Here is a 25,694-nt window from a genome sequence, read left to right on the forward strand (position 1 = left end):
GGGCCATGGATCTCAGTACCTCTTATTGCACCATAGGTGACACACTTTCTTCAGATCCAGTTATTGGGAGATCAGAAGTATCATTTGAAACATTTTTGAGACATCTCACTTCAACAAAAATATTTGTTGCAGAACATGTGAAAGGAAGGGGGAGATTTTGCAAAAATGATTACTTTTAAACATTTCTTTAAATTAAAATATTTCAAAAAAAATATCCTCAAATTAAAAATAAAAATCACTCATAAAATAAAGGTTTAATTGTAACAAAATAGCCTAGCCGTAACAATGAAGCTTCATTCCTTGAATATTTAGGTCAAGGGGTCTTTGTGCTTGGACCTTCCATGTATACATTACGATATGACAAGACCCTACATTTAGAGCTCTCTCTTCCTAGAGAAGTTAACTCTGGAGAAAACCGCTCTAGAGCAAACAGTCACTAAGAAATATATATATATATATATATATATATATATATATATATATATATATATATATATATATATATATATATATATATATATATATATATAGCGGAGATTTACTAAACAGCTTGCATTACAAAGAAAGCATAATGAAACACCAAAGAGTAAAAAAAAAGACGTTTACTGAGTTCAGCTTCTTGATTTTTGTGCGTAAGATGATAAAGGAAACCGGTGTGATTCGGCCGGTTCCTGAGATGTTACTTGCACTAGAATTTCCATTCGTCTTATTCAGATGCACCTATGTTAAGAAAATGCAATATAACCAGGCTTATTTTGTATATGTTTTGTCCACATTAGAGCCTAACGTAAGTAAGACAGATTTGGTGCATTAGAACTTATAACCAAAGCACTGGATTTTAACACAAATTTGGAAATAAATGAAAGAAATATAAAGAACTTAATTTGTGTACCTCTGTGACAAAGCATTTATTGACTTGCTTTTCACGTGAAACTCTCTTTTTCAGACGTTTTGACTAAATTCATTTTTAGCCATCAAATCTACTTCTCAGAAGACTTTGTTTGAAACCCTACTAGTTACGGAGTTCTGTTTTTCAATAGTCATGGTATATATTTTGGATAGAGTATAATTTCCTTAATGCTATACACTGTGTTCTATTCAGCTAACATTTTGATTTAAGCTAATTTACGAGTGAAAGCAAGGGTAAAGTACTAGACTGTTTCAACATTCGTGTGTTAATAAATTACTCGTGACAACTTAGTTCAGTCCATCAGACCGCATGCTATTGAAATTACTTTTCATTATCGAAATAATATACTAGTATAAAGGAAAGAAAAACACGAACATTGAATGTTTTTAATTGCACTTGCCTATTTATCATGAATGTTTTGCACGATTCACTATCTAATGAATATGACAATATCAACCTTCCCAAAATTTGATCTAAGCCCCGTCTATGCCCTTTTTTATAATCAAATCTTTTTTTTAAACATGTTTACTGTACATTTCTTATTATAAATAAGTAATTCTTCACTTTTCCCGCAAATCAAGTCTTTTCAAAATCTGAATGGGGGCTCTGATTGGCCGATTGGTTTAAGGCGCTCACCACTACTACCACCTCACCTCTGTCTGCGTGGGTTCGAGTCTCAGGATCAGACAATGTGGGAAAGCTAGCCTGTAGCTTCTCGTGGGTCGGTGGTTTTTTCCAGGGTTTTCCCCGGGTTCTTCCTCCACCATTTATACTGGCCGCCATGTACAATCTATCTTGTGCTGAAAAACGGCGTTAAACCCTATAACAACAACAACGACAACAAAATCTGAATGTAAGAAATGCATACTGAATCCTCTGTGAATCACATGAAGATCATCTTAAACGAATTTCACAGAGACGAAAACATATCTGTATGTTGGTGGCGTGCTAATTAGGAAAAGCCACACTCTGATAATTCATTGTAGTCATGTGATGTGAGCCGAGCAAAAACCGGGTATATACTCAGTTGAGCAGAATCAAGATAACTGAAACAGGGCCATATTTAACTGTATATAATGTATAAAGCAAACTAATGGGCAAGAAGTTACCCACTAGTTTTCGCACGTGCTTAGGTTGACTAATTCTCGATCGGAACAGATAACTAAATATTTGACGCTTTTGGCATGGTTGTGTCTCAGAAAATATGTATAAACTTTTTCAGGATTATATAACAGGGAACAATATTACATCACCCCAACCCACCCTTTTCTTGACTGGAACACAGTTTTGATCGGCACTATTATAAAGTTTTATTGAAGATTGTTTTGTCATTAGTGTTTTGGTAGATATTTGACCAGTTCCCATGTCAATCTAGAGAATTCTATTTCCAGGTCGTCCAAAGATTTCCCTATGAGGCTATTATTAACAACCCCGACTAATCGTAATGCAACATTCTGCATAAGAGGAAAATCATGGGTTTCGCTGTACAAATGGCCAGCTGTGAGAAATACCCTTGCAAAACAAACTGTAAGCTGTCTCTGTAATCTTTCTTTTAGAATTTCAATATGTGTCAGATCGGCAACAATCTTATATGATGCTTACGTTGATAAAAACAACTTTCCAGTGCAAAGGTAGGACTACGGTCGTCATAGTGTACAAACGTACGTCAATAAAGCAGAAAGGCAGAAACTGTTATTCGATGACAAAGAAAATCAAACTAACATGTGCTTTAAGTGCTTCAAGAGACTGCTGTAAACAATAAAACTGAATTTTATGTGAGTTGTAAAGAGCGGTGGATGTATCTTAACTACATGGAACTTGATATTCATTTGAAAACCAGCATAGAAATGTTCTTTTTCTTCAATGACTTAATTAAAGACTTGTACGTCATTATTTTCATCGTATAGATTACAGATATTACCTGAATGGGTTGATATAAATTTTATAAAAGTCGTAGATTATGATGGAGGAGACGGACATTATCTCCCCAGAACCCGTAGACATCAGAGCCATCATTATCATCGTCATAAGCAGGTACCCACCGGTGCTGCCAAGGAGGGACTCCATTACGTAGGGCGTAATGTAACCTGACGTGGAATATGTATGCTTAGAAGTGACTTAACAATATACAATAAATACATAAACATCATCACAAATCAGGCTCCCACTAGTAGGCCATTAGCAATACTAAGTGTAAACTGCAAACCCGTATATATATATATATATATATATATATATATATATATATATATATATATATATATATATACACACACAAAATGGGCGAAACATAACAAATTAAACACAAATTCGGTGTCGGAAACTTAATGTTGCCCGAAGTAAAAATGAATTACAATTAGAGTGCTTAATCTTTCGAGATGCACTTTTTGTGTTGACAAGAAAATATTTACTTTTATTTTGATATCCTGTTCATTCATGCTGACCAGATATTATATGAACCTTTCGTGTGAATCTGTGTTATTAGGTCCAGACCTATTTTTAGCACGAGGCTTAAAAACATGCCGGGGAAAGAACAAATTTTCATGGCTGATTGGTTCGTTTTGGTTTTACAGCACAGCAACATACTCGTGTTATTTATTGCCGAGGCAATTGGATTTGAGTGATTTGACAGAGGAAACACGGTGGTAGCCTATTGGGGCTTATCTAATGATGAAATTCAAACCTGCACTCTATAGTAACCAGTCCAGCAGATTAACCACTATGCCGCCATCGATCTGTGTGCAAGGCTGAAAGAGGTGCTTTTGTCATTGATAAAAGCACGTGTAGTTTGTATACCAGTCTAATGCACAAATTATTTTTCATGTTTTAATATATTAACATTACATTTCATGGGAGATGAATTAGTGATCCGATCTCTGGAAGGACTACGTTTCATGATAAATAAGTATCCATAATGACTTTTTATTCAACAAACGTCTATTCAGTAGATTAAAAATAAATCCGTGTTCATTACGGAGAATTTTTAGTACTAAATGTGAAAGCTTAAACATAGCCAGTTTAAATAGTTATTCCTAACCTGGAATTACTTTTTTGATGCATTCAATAAAAGGAACAACAGTGTAATGTTTCAATTTTAAAGTTTTACGTCCTGAAATGACTGCAATAAGGAAAGGTAATGATGGCATTGAAACAAAAGGCTACATGTGTCAGACTTCTGGTTATGTTGCAATTTGATACCGCAAGCAAAACTTAATGCGTCATATATACGAAATACCTCTGCGTCCTAACATACACTTAAACCATTATGCCATGTCACTCAATGAAAGGTCGTATACATGAACATCGATTATTTTACCTTTGTGCGACATGAAGCATACGACACAACATATATGTTTTTAATTAATTTTGTTTCACCCATTTATCATGCCATTTAACATCTCTTCCAAACTGACTCCCACAAAATATACAATATGATTACAATTGATGGCTTGTGCATAATGACTAAACAATGATGTCACCCAAGGTTACCAAATTGTATGATATCGACTAAAGGATAGTAGTATATATACACGCACAAAGTTTCCTGATGGTTCCCCCACTTAAAAAAGCAAATGTCAAACAGGGTCAACATAATCTTAAATTCATAAAATATTTCCTATTTTAAAAATATAAACAATGAATAATAAAAGGTTAGTATAGGTCTTTTTGATATGAAGTCCAAATTCAGATTCGGTAAAAATCCATGGAGAGCTTAAATCTATGTGGAAATGTATTTCTTGATGTAATGGCTAAGACTTAAGTCAAAAAGAGCTATACATTTATAATGGCTAAGACTTAAGTCAAACAGAGCCATGCATTGTAATGGCTAAGACTTAAGTCAAACAGAGCCATGCATTGTAATGGCTAAGACTTAAGTCAAACAGAGCCATACATTTGTAAATGTTTTAGGGAAATGTGAAATCACACTTGAACTGATCTACTCTCGTCAAACGTGGTTTCCAGGCATGAAAATCTTCAACACAGATTTAGCGGAGCCAAAAGTCGTGATGCAAGGACAAACTTCTACGTGAAATAAGGTCCTCAAATCAGTCAACGTTTGGCTGATAAAGGTGAAATTCAAAGTTATTTACATCTTCAGAATATAAGGCCTTATCCAAAGGTCTTTTCAATCTATTAAGTCCTTCTAAGGTTATGAAGTGAGAACAAATTGTAATGGCTGTCGAATGGACGGGACATGAGGTGACGGATGGACACGTGTCACATATATATCCCTCCCTCTCGGCGGAAGTACAATATGTATCAAATCTCTCGTCAAATAATTCGTGATGAAATATGGATATTAAATAATACATATAAAATATATATCAATAAACTTGTATATGCAATTATCGCCGGTAGTCGCCAGTAGGGATATCGGTACAAAGGGCTTAGTGTAGCCTGAAAAACAAAACAACTCAAAACAATATAAAATAATCCTATAGGTATAACGGTACCAATTGCGCAAGACCAGGTGGGCGGAGCCTAAGGTGTAGGGAAGATTGCATTCAGAAATAAAGAACAACACTAGCTGTGATTTGTGCATTATGTAAGAGTTATACTTTCTGTTAGGCTTAAAAAAAAGTGTAGCCTCTTGGCAACATGTGAGTGTATGTTAATTTCTATTTAGATTATATTTTGTATTTTTTATGATTTTTTAAAAATATGGTACACATGGCTGAAAATGTGCCTGTTGTGACTAGATAACTCTCACCCCTGTCTAGTTCCAGTGGAGTTATCTCTCTTAAATGCAATGGAGTACCTGGTTCTGTCATTGTCAAATTGACAATCTAACACTGCTCTCTAGAAAAGTGTGTGACATGCATGCTAAAGTAGGATAGAAAATATATTTATTTCCCCAAACATTAGCATTAAGGTCTATGGAAAAACAATTGGTACCGTGATACCTATACCGATCATCCTACGTAATATTCAGCAATACACGGAGTGGAGAAACTATACGATACATGGCTTAATGGAACCTGTATGTCATTTAGATACAATATATTCCAAATAAACTGTAATCAGCATGTAGAACCCAGGAATGATTCCATCACAAATGGTTTCATTACCATATATAACTAGAGATGACAAACCCATTACTAAAGTATGGCTGTTCACATCGTCATCTTCTGATAGAATGAAATAACATTTGTCTACCTCAACCCCTATGTAATTGTATCTACTACTTTATTACTTGGTAAATTATAATGACGGTTGAATGCAAAATGCACACATACTTTCATACTTACAAACTTAGCAATAAGTACAGGTTATATAGAAAACGCAAAGTTTTCCATTAACTTCTGACACGTATAGAATTTAGCACACTTGACACGTATAGAATTTAGCACACTTGACACGTATAGAACTTAGCACACTTGATATTGTCCATGTTAGAGTTAGACCTACTGATATAACACAATGTACATTAGAATATAGACACAATACATATTACCAGTACAGAGCGCTCTAGCACTAGCAGTTCGGGAATATACCACTATTTAAATCGTTTTATCAATGTAATCTCTAACAGACATTTGAGGCTATATAAGTAAACTAATAATTATTAGCTGGCATTTGGTAATAGAAAAAGGATTTGTAACGTTACTAAGAGCATAACGCCACCAAAATAGAATATCAAATACTGAGCGAAGACAAGATTTTCGTTATTTGCATATTTATTTGTAGGCATTGGGCTTGATTGTCGTTAATATTAGAAATTATTTCTAAGCTATTTATATCATTATTACACGTTCCTTGTAGGAAATGGTTTGGCAAATTGAGATCCCCGAACGAAACTTTTCGAAGTGACTAGTAAGGATATAAAAGCCACCTAATTATGTATAATAATTTTACACCTATATATGAAACGATTAAAAATCAAAATTAAAAATTGCTATTGCAGTCATGTTTTGTGGGAGTCTAAGGGGCTCCCCTTTACAGATCACTGTCATTTCACTTTTGTCCATGTGGGTTCGAGTCTCGGTCTTGGCCAACGTGAAAATTTGAGAAATATGTAAACTAGCTTTGGGTCGTGGGTTTTTCTTGTGGATTTTCTCGGTTTCTTCCTTCACCCGAGACACTGGCCTATTATATATGGCCTATAAAAAATGGCCTATTACGGTATGTGTGGCCCATCATGTTCTATTATGTATGGCCTATCATTTGTTGAAACGTGGCGTACAGACCAAAACAACAGCAACAACAAAATATTTTGGTGTATTTCCTTCTTGCAACCAAATCAGAACACTCAACTTTTTTTTAATTTAAAAAAATGACTATCGCTGCCTACTATTTTTCTTTACCCTAGAGAGTCTTATCCTACAATACCAAAAATGCATAATTCATATTTACCAGAGGAGTATAATATTTGTTCACAATAAAACAGTTGAAGCTAAATAGGAGAACACTATACTAAACGTCAGTATTCTCTAGTGCAATCAGGCTGTGAAAACAATCGCTCTGCGAACACAAATTAATAAATTAATTTTTTTCCCAGATATTAATAATGGCATAAAGTTACACAGTATTGAATTCAATATCACTCCGATAGGTAATAGAATAAGTACATGAGTTTACCGCTGGAACAAAAATATCGGTATCACGTGATAACGCATATTTATTTATAAGTTGTGACGGAATAAAACTGTGACTAAAATTAGCTGAGTTAGAAGAAAACATTCAAAATAATCGTAATAATTTATTATTTCAGACATAAAAAAAGATATGCTACAATGTTTCTGAACTTACAAATTACTTACAATGACGATTATATCGTGCTAAGTAGCGTCAACCATGATAGCTATATTTAATTCGGATATATGTACAAATTTGACTTAGATCAAATTGCATTAAAACTTGAAGCTCTTGTTAACTTTGCACGTGACACTGCATTAATGCAGCAAAAACATAGATATAACTTTTTGGAAGAAGTTGTAACTAAAATAGATCATGGTTACTACATATATGATGTAGCTATTTTAAATTCAACCATAAAATTTGCAGAACTTTAAAATCGTTCGTACGTTTAAAAGGACTGAAAAGAACTGTTGCCAGTTGTTGAAAGTAAAGTGTTCCTGTTTTAGGCTGCCCGACTATTAGCTTATCGATAACACCAAAAGACAGCTTATCAAGCTGAACATATTTTAAGAGGTTTCCATGTCTTTTGAATGATCGACAAAGAACAATAATTCAAATATATCTACTCTGATCTCGAAGTTCCAGTGGCTTACACTAATATAAATCAACTGAAAGAAATAACTGAGCAATATAAAAAATACACAGATTTTGAAGGATATTTTAACAAACGATTTCCATACACGTTACACAAGCAAGCGAGAAAAAGACTTCCCTATCAAAGAGTTAGCCAAATGGATAACTTGTGTCAGACAGATATTATTCACATGTAAATGTGCGAAAAAAAGACAGCGTTCATATATATATATATATATATATATATATATATATATATATATATATATATATATATATATATATATATATATATATATATATATATATATAATGTGTATTACATATACAAGAAAGTTAAATACTTTTTAACTTAGTCTGTTAAAGAAGGCCTTAAAAGCTAAAAATCCTAGAAACGGGAAGTATTTTTTTAACTCAAAATGAAAACCCGTAAATGGAGTGTTGTCGTACCAAAGGTAACAGAAGGATATGATAGCACTAGTCACAGTTGAACATCCATGATTCGAGTAAAAAAATAAATAATGAAGTAAACATATCAAAAATACAAATAAATCATTTTATTTATTGCAACTGGTACCTTGAGAAAACTTTAAATTAAAAATGGTGATAGACTCGGAGTATCAAAATTCAAAACAGTGGCTAACGTTACCAGTTAACTAATTAAAATCAGAATACAAACGAGTCAGTTGTTTACAAACCGGCAGACATAACGAGACAGGATATAACGAACATGTTTTATCAGCAAGAATTATTCCTATATGGCAAAAAAGGTAAATATACAAATTAAAAAAATTCTTGAAACTTTTTTTAAAAAAATTAAAAGTAAAGGATATGCACTGATAAAACAAAAAGTATATGGTCAATTGTGTAACAGTTGATAATCGCCCGTGAAAATTATCTCACTACACTAAATGAGATCAGTGTCATGGAGACCAGTGGATCTTGCGGAAGAATAACACTGATTTAACCTTGTACTATTCTGATGATACGTTGCAGAAAGAACTAAGTCCATCTTATTGACACGTCGGTATATATTTTCCCATTAAATAGCTGTACGGCGCTTTAACGTTCCATAACTACCAATTAAAGCAATCAAATTCTTCGTTGCCCCTTAAATTAGTTTTTTTTTTCTTCCTTTTAAAATCAGATAAAGATTAATATGTTTGTTATTGCCCCTTTCATCAGCAACTATATTTGTATTACTTCATTCAACAAGTCACTCATCACAAAGGAGTGGAGTGTTAATAATGATGCATACTATGTTACATTGTTGCAGATTTATGTAATTATTAGTGGGATGAAATATATCGTCAATTGGCACAAACTTGTACAGTTTCTTTGTCAGATGTGTTATGAAAACTCTCACCAGTTTTAAGCAACTCAGGAATGCAGTCATGTATTAAAATGAGCAAGATATACATCAACCTAAAGTTGCCATCCACACTACAACAGTGATGATATAGTCTTTCCAACTAGATGGGGTGCTAAACCTTTTATAGCATGTGTTGTCATTCCAAGGCTGCACCTCAATCATCAGACCATTTGTTGCTATTTTTTAACCCTAACATAAATTGATCTGTAACTTTTGAATTTTCTGTGAAAACTCTCCAACTGTCATACAAGTCTACATACATATGTTCCTTATTTTCAACACTTTTCACTTGTTCTGTTTTGGGGGTATAATTGCTGACGTGTCTTATTACCTTTTTCATTGGTTTTCCACCCATTTGATTGTATGATTTCTACAGCTTGCTACATATAATATAATTTCAAACTGACATCTTATGTTGCATTTATATAACACATTGATCCTCTTGTCATTTAGATGACATTTGAACCGCAGGTGGAAGTTCATCCCTTAGAATTCTTCCGCGATAGTCATCAATTATAGCATCAACATCTTCAACCTGTTGATCAAACTGTTCATGTGTGCCTTTGGTTTGCACTTCATTATTTTGTGGAAATGAATTGGTTGCCTTTTTTTACAACACTAGACTCAAGAGGATATTTAGTTCTGTCTCCTCAAAATGATAAACCTATTCGTTCCATTGATTTATCCAACCTAATATAACGATCAAAGGTCCATTCTAGTTTGGTTTGCTGTTGTGTAGGGTGCTAATATTAATATCATTGTGTGTTTAATTTTGTTGTTGTTACTTGTTTTCTGTCTTGAGTTGTATTTCAGTTTATTTATGTTAAGTCCATTTTTGTATGTCTTCTTGCTATAGGTCAGTACGTTCTAATAAAACTCTATAATCTCAAATTGGTGTAATGAAGTTATTCGCATAATTCAAATAAATTCAAAATTCAGTATATGCAATATAATTAACACACACACACACACACACACACACACACACACACACACACACACACACACACACACACACACAGATTATTAGCCTCACGGTCAGGTAAAACATAAAAAACAATAATATGAAACTAAACGATTATATCTTAGGTACAAATTGATGTTTTGAAAGAGCCACATACCGTACTAATAATCTTCGGAGTAACTCACTGTGCACGTTTCTTATTACACTGTATATTTGAATCATTAGTTGATGTTACAATGTTTCTATTAATCCTTCATTAAACGTGCAACGTTCTCCTTGCATTCTTATGGGAAATGCTTTTCTACAAATATGATGTCATATTCGTAAGCTGCTGCAGTGTTTAACAAACATGTCGTAAGGTTTTGGGCAAGCTGTTCTCGAATTTGAACAGCAGTTTCTATGTCTATATATATATATATATATATATATATATATATATATATATATATATATATATATATATATATATATATATATATATATATATATATAAAGTTGTCTACAAACCTAGAATGTTGTTTATTTACCTTCTTTTTGGAACCTATCGGGTATGAAACCCTTCCAATATGATATACATATTGCTCGCCCTTTGTTCAGCTTGCCTTTTACCTACCGCTTCGTGTGGATCATTAATTTTATAATTGTCTCGATTAACAACTGCCTATCATAAACAGGTAAGTTATGAATAAAAAGTGAAATCTATACTTGCTCTCTCACTTATGTTTCAGATGTAACAGATAGTGAGAGAATAACATATTGTGCTTATAATATGTAATATTAAAAGTGGTGTTTGCATACAGGGTGATGGCAAGCATATTAAATCAACATGACTGCATCTGTATTATATCCTTTCTGCCAGATATTTGATACAACGGTTATACTTCAGCATTTCTTACATGCTGTCAGAAATATAACATATTTGACATTTTTATTTCATATGGAATAGGTAGTTTAAAGGGTCAGAGAAAATTAGTACCCAGTTGTACTACGTTTGTCAAAGGCATACAGCAGACGCGTCGAAAACTATGATTGACCTAATTTTAATGATTTACCTAACGATTTACCTAATTTTAATGATTTACCTAACGATTTACCTAATTTTAATGATTTCCTAATTTTAATGATTTACCTAATGATTTACCTAATTTTAATGATTTACCTAATGATTTGCCTAATTTTAATGATTTACCTAATGATTTACCTAATTTTAATGATTTACCTAATTTTAATGATTTACCGAATGATTTGCCTAATTTTAATGATTTACCTAATGATTTACCTAATTCTAATGATTTACCTAATTTTAATGAATTACCTAATGATTTACCTAATTTTAATGATTTACCTAATGATTTGCCTATTTTTAATGATGTACCTAATGATTTACCTAATGATTAACCTAATTTTATTGATTTATCTAATTTTAATGATTTACCTAATTTTAATGATTTACCTAATTTTAATACGTAACATCGAAGCACATTCCGACAAGATTGGAATTCCGTTTCAAATGCAATAAGTAGTACATGCATACTCCTCAAGACGATAAATTCTATAGAAACATTCCAGCTAAGTACTACCGCCTGGCAAACAAAATGTATTGATATGTTACATATCACTACTACACATACATTTGAATCGGGATCCCGAATTTTACTCGAAGTGACTGCTGTTGCAATGGAATTCAGCCATATAATGCTCCTCAACATCGCTTATGTATACTATTAATTTCCTGTTCCCTCTTTCCGAAATTTTACTCATGAGCAATGCCTTCGAAAATAAGAAACCAGTCTAGAAGTCCATTAATCACACAATCTTACAAAGGAAAATAGTGACGGATGAATTTCGTTATATTAAGGAGTTTCCGGTTTAGTTTTCTTCTGCTCTTACCATTATCTATGTCAGCAGTGGATAGTAGATGCGTCTGGTTGTTATCGAAGCTCAAGGAAAAATAGGCCATAGCAGCTGTAAACGAGATAGATGTGGGTAGTGAAAACCAGAAGAACACCGCTAAGATAAATCCGAGAACTCCCTGGGTAGGTTTAGCTGCTATCCGACTCTGCCAGTTTGCCTGATCACAAAAACATAGACAAGTAGCCTCAACAAGAAGTATTACCCCATATATGATACCTGACTCACTTCGAAATGTCAGGTAGGAATTATTGTAGTTGCCATCGGGACCACGAATACACCTAGCGGCTTTGTACATTGTCTCTGTAGTAACGAATTTATCTTCAGTAGGCGTGCTGGAGTAGGTCGTTTTCAGGATGAAAACCGTAACTGAGATGAAAGTTAAAGCAGTATTGAAGTAGGAAATGTAAAATGTCGTTCCAAGTCCACCAATGAGACAGTAGGATCCAAACAATACTGCAATAATCAGCATAATGAATTCAGTGTTGATGTCTTTTGTTAAGACCTCTATCGCGGTTTTCCCAGCTAGAAGAAGATTGGCTATGACAACGAGGTTAGTCACTAAAGCTACCACACAAAATACCAGGTGCGCAGCTTTCCCAAACCGGGCATACGCAATCTGAAAGTACATGCACAAAGAATCGAAACCAGATATAATGGTCACTTTGAAGCAGAAAAGTTAATACATTACGTGGCATGTTGCTAAACAGAAATAATGGGTATGTTAGTGTGATATTTCATTGGCGTATACAGAATCGTATGACACAGATAATCCACACTGAAACCACACTTTAATCTGAACATTACTGTTGAAACAAATATTACTGATTCAGATTGTCCGAACTTTAACCTGGCTATGACAAAGCATTGCCATTCTTTAGCAGCGACTGTGCTCTCGTATGCTTTTGTTTCTTACCTAAACTAGCTAAAAATAAATAACTAAGCTGCATTGAAAATCCCCTCTTAATGCTCTAACGAACTGCTTACTTTACCTGCTAATTTAATTCAATCTCGCTTGATGGATCAGGCAGTATGTTTTCATCATCAGTCTTGATTGCTGGGAATCTTACTCTCATAAAATAGTGCTAAACTAAACAAGTGCGTGGCAAAGTTTGCCGGGATTCTAAATTTCATATTTAGCAAGGCAGCGATTGTCACGGTCAGTCTGAAAAAATATTACGTCTAACATGGAATATTTTATCTGAAACAATATTATTTCTAACATGGAATATTTTATGTCCTTTAGCTGGCATGCATGTTATTCTATCATCATACTAAAACCTATATGGATAGTTGTAGTATAGTTTATCAGTTTCTCTGCCTTTAAAAAAGTTATTATTTGAAAAAGAATATATACTCGTGAAGGTACTCTTGTTGTCCGTTACAATTCAAGACTTTATACTTCCAACCTAAGTATAACAGGTACTTGCAGTTTAGACGTGAATGGCATTCAATTACATAATTACAAAACATACTTATCATGTTTTCTATTAAATATTTCAGGAAACCTTGAAAAACATGTTACACTTATATATATATATATATATATATATATATATATATATATATATATATATATATATATATATATATATATATATATATATTCATTTACGTAATGATATCTTTTTCAGAGATATGATAAATGCTTATTTCCAGGGTCGTTCACCCGTTCGCCATATTCCAATGTGTCATTACCAAGGATATAGATTGGTTACATGAGAAAGAAAACGACAAAACTCCAAACATTGTCTAAATGTGAAATATGTTTCTCGTCTCATTCGTAACTTACATAACTGTGGGTGTCTCTTGGTTTTCTCACTAAATACATGTTGCGGCCTAAAATTTGTCAGTAAGAAACATGGTTTTGTTTACAAGAGGAAAAGATACGGTGACGTTACCTACCACCTTCTTTTAGATCATATAATGGTATATCAGTGCTTAACATGTTATCACCTCAGTGTCTGCCTTATTCCATCTGCCGAACCCTCGTTGTCATAGTGGTTGGCATTATGAAGTTACACATTCACAACCAAGGTAAAAACATATCTGACAAATGGAGAAAGTAAAATATGTCCCTGATAAGAGAACCACCAAATATATCAACTCACCTGTGGAAAAGTTTTGGCTCCTGGCGCCCGGGTCTTCAGGTGAAATGACAGAATTGGAAACATAAGGATGCCAATCACAGCTGAGATGGAATACCAGAAAGATCCCCCAAGTCCGGACTGCAATATTAGTAGTAACTATATTGAGAAAACCTGACAACAATTTTATTCCTTTTAAGTCTCATATACCGATACAACAATATTTTTATCAAGTATTACTTTAGCAGATGACGTATCAATAAAGATTTCTAGTTTCTTAGTTAAAATATTGAACAGACTGTATTATGTTTCTGGTAACAGTGGTATAAGCAGTGGTATTATCTTTGATACTACATAGATACGCAAATCAGTAATACTAACTCAACAAAGATGGTCAGAGAAAATTATACTTACGTCAAATACACGGAATCGACAGCTCAGAAAAGCTGAAACGAAAGGTCAAGGCCAAGTGCATTCATAGTGTACATCAGATTTTAAAATCTTCTACGCTGGACCATGAGCCAATATATACGGGTCAAAACTCTTTAAAATGGCAACGGATGAATAAATTAAACGGATAGAAGAAAATCTGTTGCAAACAACACATGACCATGACTACCACTTTAGCAAACAATCCCAAGAACGATACTGGATGTATATTAAATGTGGATTTTGTGATTCCATTACACCCGCGTGACTCTTTCAAAGATCACATGTTAGCTACAAAGAAATTTATTATGGTGACTTTTTTAATATGTTGTGACCAAATATATTATATGGAGTCATAAAAGGAAAAGCTATTAATATATTTATGACACCCATCAAACACTGTCTGTGGGTGTTGATAAGCACTTTTTGGGGTGGGGTGGGAGTCGGAGTGGAACTTATATTTCTTTAACTACCTGACGGATTACGTTCATACATGATACTATGTGTTATTAAGCAAATGTTCCATTCTTTGACACACCAATGTCATCTTTTGATCTAAGGATGATAGTAAAAGTTTCATTCTGTAACACACCTACCCAATCTTTTGATATAGGGATCATATTAACGGACTTAGAAGATTTTTTGTTAGGTTTTCATAAAGTTTTTAATTTGCTTATTATTATTTATTTGATGGATTCTTGGGGTGGATCAATTATTTTGCATCACACCTGTTTACGACTTTTGACCTTGAGGTCAAGTTCACAGTCAAACTATATGGCATGAGCGTGGATTCGGCAAACGAATTTTTTGTATGTCATTGTCTATAGTAGACACATGCTTGAGCAAAGGGGTTCATGGATTGGATCTCTCAAAGGGATACATCCCAGGTTATGGAAATAGATGAATCATGGCTGTCATCATTATCAAAGGATATCAACCTTCAGTATTTTGGTTTTCTATTCATACCGTAAGTTGCAAGTGTACATATTGTTGGCAATCAGTATGTGCACTGTCCGTTTGGTTAATTATGACGAGGGCTCTAGAGCTAGGCTGGAGTAACTGTATACGGTTGTACATATTTTTTTTCGAGTTTAACGAAAAAAGTAACGTTATCAAACAAACGGCTTTTCTACTATCTCGCACTATTTGATCAGTAACCGATTATTGTCGGGATGGGATTTTCAAAGGCTTAAGTGGCCCTGATATGTAAACATTAGGAAGGTACTCTTTTTTCAAATATAAAAAACAGGTTACAATTAGTAGTATTTTGCACTTTGAAATGCAGGCCAATATGTTTCTAATACCTTCTACTATGGCATGAACGTTTGCCAAAATATCTACACGTGTACACGGAATGCAATAGCCTAAACGATGCCGTTTAATGGGATTCATTCGAAACTCAGTCCCTTATCTGATTTGCACGTTAGGCCTAAAGCTATTCACACGATAGCCATTGACAATGCATATTGCGTACATATTTAAGATCGCGATCGTTTCATTTTATATACGTTTTTTATCACGTGTTATGACATTTTTACATTTCACACTTTGTCATTGTTTCTATATTATTTCTTGTACTGTCACAGTTTGTTTATCAGCCTTTGCTATTCATGTCGTTTCTGCATCCTATTGATGTTAGGGTTTAAGCAGAATTTAAATAAGCTACTGGAGCCGACAATATTTCTATTTCTAAGACCATGTAACAAAAAGGCACTGTCACACTGTCGTCTCAAGTCTAATGTGACGGGTAACAAAAATACTGTCGCCATTAGAAAGCATAATCTAATGTCACTGGTAACAAAAAGAAACTGTCAGCACTAAATAGCATAGTCTAATACCACAAGTAACGAAAATACACTATCACAAGTAAAACGCATAATTTAATGTTACAGGTAACAAAAAGACACTGTCGCCACCATAAAGCGTAGTCTAATGTCACAAGTAACAAAACTAGACTGTTGCCGCATTAAAACACAAAGTCTAATATCACAGGTAGCCAAAATGCACCGTCGGTTCTGAAAGGCGTAGTCGAATGTCACAAATAACAAAATAAAAACACTGTCGTCACTAAAAGGCAGAGTCTAATGTCACAAGTAACAAAAAGACACTGTCGCCACTAAAAGGCATATTATAATGTCTCTATTTAACTTGTAGTGACGAAATTCTACCATAATGTTGCTATCTTGCAGGAAGAACAAAGTACAGCCAGTATGTTACTAATGGTCTTGTGCAATAGAATTTCATTAAGGTGGCAATTTTTCTGAATACTCATCGACACTTTCTCAATATTTAAAGTTACTTTGGTAAACAGCTAACACAACATCAAATGTAGATTCCACAACTTTGGTGTACATTTAAATCTTCTCCTGGCCCAACTATTAAACAAGTAGTTGTTTCTTCCCTTGGAAGATTAAAATTGCTTCCAATCAAATTAATTTGCTTCATATATATGCCTATTTTTATTTGATTTAAATGTGGCGTCATCAGGTAAAGGTGTTTTTCATTCAGGCAGCAGTTTATGCAAATAAACATGAAATGTGTAATAAATGATTTGAAAAATTCTTACACAATTTTGTCCATAAAATTCCAGTAAGAAATACCACAACCAGATGTTGCCACCCACACTGCCTAGTTTAGGTGATTCTACCGAAAGCTCATGTCCAATGGTGATCTATTTCTTTTCATAGAGTCATCGTTGACAAATTCTAAATTGTGGCAATAAACCTAATGCCTAGCATTTAGGGATATTGAATTTCAGTCGAGCAAATATTTATTTCGTTAAATACGTTCCATGTGCTATGTTAAGATGAGTTAAACTGATTAGCTGCGTTAAAATGAATCACAGGACAAGGGTAAGGAGCTACGCTAGTTTCTTTCTGTATTTCTAACGGTCATTTAGGGACGATGAAGTGGTATCTTTTGTAACCCATCGCTTAGATTCAAACAAATACCACGTCATTGGACTTTCTCTTGATTATAAAATAAGACTGTTCACTATTTTCACATTCACGTTTAATTCTTTCTTGATTTTTCTCTTCGATTTTTCAAACATTTCCACCAATTTGACACCATTTTAATCTCGTTTGGTTAATAGAAACTTTACTACTCGGCTGGGGCTCCGGTTTTCCGAGCGGTAGAAGGCGCTCGTCTTTACAGATAACCGATATCTCGCCTTTGTTGGCGTAGTTTTAAATCTCGGCTCGGTCAGCTTGGGTATGTGATAAAGCTTGCCAGTAGCTTCACGTGGGTCAGTGTTTCTTCCTGGGGTTTCTCCAGGTTCTTCCTTGACTAATATTCTCAGAAAATTGTACCAGCGGCCGCGTGTTTCACAGGAACAACTGACACTTCAAAACTGAGATATCTTCACATTTAAATTTATGCCAGATACTACTGCATTCACGTGGTGTCGAATCTGGTTTCAAATGAACTAGTTTTCCTAATTTTGTTATAACTCTTCGTGACATCAGCTTTCTAAATAAATATTAAATGAAATCAATTAATGCTGCAATATTTATTTAATTACTTCTTTTATTTCAGCGTGTTTTAATTACAGGTTTACTAATGACTCTGCCAGCGTAGATTTTTAAATTGTATCTCTCCTCCACTTTCTCCTCCACGACTGAACTTCTGTAGACTTCGACTGTTTCGGCAAGTCTCAATTCCGTCTCCAACTCTTGAAGACTTGGGACTCGATGGAACCGGAAGTTCTCTGTCACCTAAAACTCTTCCTTTTTGAAGCTTTTTCTTTCCTTACAATTTACCTCTATGTTCAGCCGCCAAATTGCGAGTGGCTTCGTTTCTCAGAGTAGACCCTATTGATCAGCAATCCTTCTAGGCGAATACTAAATTATATTTTTACGATTCGGACGGTACCATTCGCATCTGAATTTTAATCACGCCCTCTATTTCAAGTTTTATATTGGATATCGCTGTGGACCGATCTAATCAAACTTAGCGGACAATGTCCCTCTCGCTGTCTATCAATGTGGGGACGGATAAGAACACGCACCGTTCACCCAGTGGACTTTCCTTTTGACCCTTGAGCTAACTTTTAACATATAGGTTTGATAACGGCAAACCTTTGTTAAGTGACGTGACCGGTCGATTTTCCAACTCAAGTTTCCGGTCTCTGGCTGGTCATGGTAACCTTGCGTAAGAGTTCAACACTAACCCCGTGGCAATCTTTAGAGATTAAACGCAACGAAGCAGTAATATTCCTAAGACAGGTAGATTATAGTCTATACATTGCTCTATAGCTGGGGCTTAGCAAACGTGACAAAATGATATAATCCAAAATGTCTTTTAGCGAATTCCATTAATCCCAAAATAGTATTTTAGTCCAAAAGTCAATAAGCACTTTTAAAATCCATTTAATAATTAAAATAAATGATTCCTATCAAATTTTACCTGAGCACAACACTGAGAGATTCCTCAGAATGGATTTAAAACGGTAATGAATAATTTTGTTTATTACATTCTTATATAAAAACCTAAAATGACCAGGAGGTGGGTCACAAGTTCGCTTTCAGAACATTCTAAGTTTGTAAATAAAGCTGCTAGACCCTGTTATCAGTAACAGCTTTTTTACAGGTTACAAACAGGGCCCCGAGTGGCCGAGTGGTCTAAAGCGCTCTCCGTTACGGATCACTGCCATCTCACCTCTGTCTGCGTAGGATCGAGTCTCGGATTCGGCCAATGTGGGTATGTGAGAAAGCTTGCTAGTAGCTTCTCGTGGGTAGGTGGTTCTTTCTGGGCATTTCCCGGGTTCTTCCTCCACCATTAATACTGGCCGCCATGTATAGCCTATCGTGTGCTGAAAAATGGCGTTAAACCCTACAACAACAACAACAACAGGTTACAAACGTCGAACAAAAAAATCAGGTACACAATAATCATAGACAAAGATGAAGCACACAGTACAAATTAAATACATATAACAGTAGAATTGACGTAGAGAAACGTACAAGATCTTTAAACAATTTTGTACAATGAGTACTTACTCACTATAGAAACGTAATTTATGCCCTCCTTGTAACTTACTGTTTTAACCATCTTACAATCACTGTTAAACCATTAATCATGACACGTTTTGTTGTTGTGGGACCCATATTCATGAAATAATGTGTACATGTGTATGTTTATGAAGGAATGGGCCGATATTGTCTTGCAAGTGATGGTTCTGGCTAGATTCGACACTGCTACAATGCAAAGGTGGTTTTTATAAATGAAGTCTGCAAACACCTCGATTTTCTATCCCTCATGTTGAAGATAATCTCTAGGTATAAAGTAGAGAAACGTACAAGATCTTTAAACAATTTTGTACAATGAGTACTTACTCACTATAGAAACGTAATTTATGCCCTCCTTGTACCTTACTGTTTTAACCATCTTACAATCACTGTTAAACCAGTAATCACGTTTTCTTGTCGTAACTGGACTAAAATGTGGTTAACAAAGAAGTGTCATGAAGTATATGATAATACTTTATCAGTTACCAAACCCTACCAAGCGAAATTTTACACGAGGAAAACTATTTACACTGTATCATACCTTAAATTATTTTGTAGCTATTTCAATCTATCGATATTTAGACATTTTGAAACTAGACATATATGATAAATAGATGGAGATGCATATCGATGGAAGTCGATGTTCATAACACCTATAAGAATTTCTATTTTACTGTTTCGTCTTTTGGACTGTAAAGTATGAGCGCCCGTAGCTGAGAAGATGAAGGATTTACTTCTATAAACATAATTCGTAAGCTTGAATACCCACCATTGTAATGTGTACCCATGCTTTACTGAAACATCTAGTTATGTGATCTACAAGAATGAGAAGACGAAGAATGAATAAAAAATTTGCAAGAAGGACTCCAAAGTTTGCTTCCGTCACAAAATATCTTACCTTGCTGATCATAGTCGAGCTTTGCAGGAAATCTGCTGGCCATAGCATTTGTGACGTCACTGTAACGGCTGTAAGACTAAGAGAAACGCGACCTCCGGCATCGAAGACTGTGTCCAAGTTGTGTGAATCACGGTACACGTGCTTCCGAATCAGTTTGTATCCATAAGCAAGAAGAATAGAGAACCCGCCAAAACCAAGTAACAGGAGTAAGGCCGATTCGTGCTTGCTTATCAAAGGTTTGATTCTGAGGAAGATGCATGCATGTAAACAATATAATTGCCGTTTTTTTCTATTCTAATAATTCTGTGATGTGATGTGATGTGATATGGATTTTTAACGTAGCTTTAACAATTTTTCAGTCATATCGCTACGATGTCTGCAATGTGGCAGTTTATAGTGATGTCTAGCACTGGGGCATCATGCCGCAGACATGTAACATGATGTCCCACCCAGTCACATTATCCTGACACCGGGCCGACCAGTCCTAACACTAACCTCTTAATGCTGAGCGCCAAGCGAGGCAGCTGTTAGTACCGTTTTTGTAAGTCTTTGGTATGACTCGGCCGGGGATCGAACCCACGACCTCCCGCATCCGAGGCGGACACTCTAACCATTAGGCCACCGGAGCGGTCTCTAATAATTCTACCAACATGAGCAACAACAACAACAATAATAATAATAAATATAAAGTATAAGTATAATACTAATGGAGTATGGTTTGGGAAATATAAATTAAAAACAGTATGCTTATATTTACCACTCTAATCTGCAGTAATCTCTTCAATATCTCTCTCTCTCTCTCTCTCTCACACACACACACACACATAAACACACACAAACAAACACACACACACACACACACACACACACACACACACACACAATCCCGTCTTATATTTCTCATATCTTATGTTATTCCGGGTGGCAGAGTGGTCTAAAGCGCTCACCATTACGGATCACCGCCGTCTCTCCTCTGTCTCTGTGGGTTCGAGTCTCTGGCTTGGCCAATGTGTGTATGTGAGAAATCTTGCCAGTAGCTTCCCGGGGCTCGATGGTTCTTCTTTGGGTTATCCCGGCTTCTTACTCCACCAGGTATACTAACAACTATGTATAGCCTATTCTGTGAGTGAAAATGGCGTTAAGCACCACTACAACAACAATAACGTTTTCCCTTTGCCGTAATGGGCCCCGCCGCCTAACAATCCATGGTTCACCGGAAGGCTCTATGCTGCGTTTCATGCAAATATAATTTTGAAATGTTTATTGCAAAAGAAGTAGAGTCCACTTTAATGTTATATTTCGTTTATGACAAAATTTAATAGTATATTTTGTTCAATGGTTTTAACACAGTGGACACGCGCTCGATCTCTGACCTCTGATTCCACTTTGTAAATGCAAAAACAATGTATGGAGCTCAAATGTTTAAGTTCAAACAAAACAAATCTTCAGTATATGTATGATGGACGAACTCATTATTTCATAAACATCATTTACAGGGAATTTACTAAATTACAAACTACAGTGACACTTTCCTTCAACGAAACCATATATTCGTGCGTTTTCATGCTTTTTGCTCTTTTCGCAATTTATTTGCTTGGGGCCCAGAGCTCATCGCTTGCTGCCTTCGGCCCCGCGCATCCTAGGACCGGGCCTGAACATAGAGGGGTCATAGTCCTTTCATTATATGCCATATTACAAAACTAAATTCACCAACGATCTAATAAATTATATAACTCTGTAAAAGTAGTTTCTAACTAAACTCTAACGAAGTTCTAAAGGGAAATTCAATTGTGATCAGATATTTTAAAATATGTATACGTTTCTAATCATTGTTTGTCTTAATTACGCATATTGGTCTGGTCTTAAAAACACACTGTCTCTGTTGAGAAAGTCTAACGAAATCGTTTAATTAGTTGATAGATTCGAAGAGAGAGAGAGAGTTTACCTTTCTTCCACATCGGATGGTTTCAGTTCAATAGGGCATATATCATTATCACCCATCGCTTGTAAGGACAGGGCTGGAAGACAAAACAACAGAGGAAACACTCTGTAAAGCCACGTCATTCTAACTGTTAGCAAATATTAGCAGTGATCTTGTCTAACAATGAAGAGAATCGAAAAGCTCTTTATAACTAAAGCACTACATTGGGTACGACATAATGTATTCCTCTCAACACACCATATGGTTCGAGAAAATGAAGGTGACTTTAGTCAGGACATTTTGATTGACCCCCTTCGTTTAACCTAGAATCCGCGCGACTATGCTTCGCGGCACCATTTATGGCTGATTATTGATTCCCGTGTCTGATGAATACATGTCCGTACATAACTTAGTTCTTTTGTATTCATTCACAGATTTATCAACGCACTTAAAGGACTAGTCTAAAATTGTTAAAACCTATCATGCCAGTATCACGTATCTGATAAACACACAGATGCATGCACACACATGCACGCAATATGCAAACAGAGCACACAGTCACGTAACGGACATATATCCCAGTCTCTTACATTTGGCTCATTTTCTGAGACGCTATTGTATAATCTTTCAAAGGGATATGCGCATCCATTATTAAGAGTATTTGACTGATATTCGGCGTTTTGTTTTTTAAAACAAAGAAACAATTCATTTTTTAAATGGTTAGGATCGTTAAATATTCGACTACCCCCTTACAACTTTTTCCTTTACTTTTTCTTTTCTTAAATGAACAAAAAACAATTATAATCATTTAAGTGGCAAAAGATGGTGTTGAATTAAAGTATTTAATATCTTTTCAATTAAGTCTGGTCCTTTTAAACTGTAGAGTAATACAGAGTAATGAAGGGGGTATATCACCCTCTGTTCTATTCTTTTCCTTAATTCGATATACAACATCGTGATGAAACCTTCACCAAACCCAGCTCTCTTCAGTTAAATGAATACAGAGTCATGTATACCATTATCTTACATTGCACGATGTCTTGACCGTAGTTTTTTTCACCAAAACTTTTTAAATTTAAGACTTCAATCAAATGCATCTATTTTCTAATATTGCATAGTACATTCCATCCGTTTCCACCGCACATTTTAGCCATGCTATATAGATAACCTTTAACCTGTTTGGATTACATCAAGCAACACAGCTGATAGGCCTGGTGACTCTTGAGTGCATGTACAGTGTATCTTCATAAAACCAGGTCACAGGGACTTTCGATCCATTAAAATTTAGACACCGTTTTTTAACCTATTACGACTCAACAGAAAAAAATGAAAGCCAATAAATTTTGTAAAATTCAGCAAGATGATTTATTTCCGTGAATACAAAACGTGAAAAATGTAGAAAGACCTTACGTATTTCGAATTTAAATCCCAAATAATCATATAAGTTTTAACACAAGTCCTCGTTATTAATGTTTTGAGTAAACTTTAGTGACAATCCAAAATAAATCCAAGCGTTGATGTGCCTGTGATGGCCATTGTCGTAATGATGTGCTAACAGTCTTTTGTTGAATCACAACAATACGATCCAAGAATATAACCTTTATGAATTTCAATATAAACCCAAGTCTCAGTTTCCAAGAATGTTAATTTTAATCACTTTGTATCTCTAGAGAAGAATAACTTGAATTAAATAAAATTTAATAAATACATTCCAGCCTAAATGAAGCACTAGACACAACAATAATACAACTGATTCTTCTCAGATATTACAGCAAGAATTGATAATTTCTAGATAAACAAGATTATATATTTCTCTGCTTGACATCAGGTTACAAATAGCATTTTCTATTTTAAAAAATTTTAATTAACAGCAAAATGTCATTCTGGAAGATTCCTAATATTTACAAGATAAAACCTTAATTATAATTAGAAGGTATGTTACTAAAATTATAATTTAAAAAATGTTGTAAATAACTGGTAGTACCGGCATTTCATGGGGATTTTCCTTGACGTTTATAAAAGGACAAGGTAAAGTCCAAAACTACAATTATCAATAAGATATAATGAAATTCTCACTTTGTGGGACAGGTTCACATAAAACAGACCGATTGGTCGATGGTGTTATCTCTATCAACATACTGCTTATATATTTATGCGGCAAATTTGTTTCTCGTTTCGCCTTCCAGGAGTGTTAATGATATGATTTAAGTCACTTCCGTACTTTTCAACTGTATACAGACCATTATACTTAGCCTGAAGAGGATTTTGACGTATGGGAAAGACAGCCAGAACTCTATCACCAAGTTGAAAACTTTATGTTTTATTCCTGCCATACAATATTTTCATTCTCTACTGAAAGTGTGAAGATTGGTTCTAGCTACGTCATGAGCCTTTGACAACTTGTATTCGAACTCAAAGACATAGTCAAGAAGATTATTTTCTGAATCTTTTGTTAGAAGAAGTTTCACTTTTAATAATATCAATATTCAAAAACAAGTTCAACAGGATTAAAACGTAATTATTCTTGAAATATTCCCAAACAGCAAACAACAGTAACTGAAGCAATATGAAGGAATATTGTTCTTCAAAGCTGATGAAATCTTTCTAAGCCCATTGACTTTCAGGGTGCTAGGTAGAAGACTTAAACCTATGGATGCCTAATTCATGCATAATTTGCTGGAAAGTTCCAAACATAAAGGTTTAACCTTGATCGGATTGGACAGACGTGGGAAGACCTAAATGTGTATAGAAAGCTTTATCAGAGCTTATAATATGGTGTTAGTTTTAATATTCCTCAAAGAGATTTTCTCTGGAAATCTTAGGGACTTACACATTGTGGTCAGTAATTATTGGTTGATGACCAGCATAGTTTTTCTGCGAAATACACAAATAGGTTGCATATAAATTTTATGTATCTTCTTACTGGTATATCCAACCATTTGACAATTCTAACATGATCTACGGTATTGGAAATATCACGC

The 25,694-nt window shown here is 34.7% G+C and overlaps 1 protein-coding gene across 3 annotated transcripts in view; it reads right to left on the reverse strand.

Annotated features, from left to right (window-relative positions):
- Positions 1-25,694, reverse strand: part of LOC149797429 (uncharacterized) — a 33,663-nt gene that overhangs the window by 2,925 nt on the left and 5,044 nt on the right. The window contains exons 2-6 of one of the 3 annotated variants that reach the window (XM_089962220.1): positions 22,738-22,810; positions 20,793-21,036; positions 14,481-14,597; positions 12,349-12,988; positions 2,832-2,997 (exon numbers count right to left, since the gene is read on the reverse strand). In XM_089962220.1, the coding sequence (XP_089818346.1) occupies positions 2,832-2,997; positions 12,349-12,988; positions 14,481-14,597; positions 20,793-21,036; positions 22,738-22,793 (1,223 nt within the window). In that variant the 5' untranslated portion in view covers positions 22,794-22,810. Of the gene's footprint in view, positions 1-2,831; positions 2,998-12,348; positions 12,989-14,480; positions 14,598-14,870; positions 14,903-20,792; positions 21,037-22,737; positions 23,170-25,694 lie in introns of those variants that run through there. The other 2 variants (XM_089962219.1, XM_089962221.1) reach the window with 2 other exon arrangements.

The sequence above is a fragment of the Sinohyriopsis cumingii genome, chromosome 6 (assembly GCF_028554795.1).
Source record: "Sinohyriopsis cumingii isolate HCF-2022 chromosome 6, ASM2855479v2, whole genome shotgun sequence".
In the NCBI taxonomy this organism is placed as follows: domain Eukaryota; kingdom Metazoa; phylum Mollusca; class Bivalvia; order Unionida; family Unionidae; genus Sinohyriopsis; species Sinohyriopsis cumingii.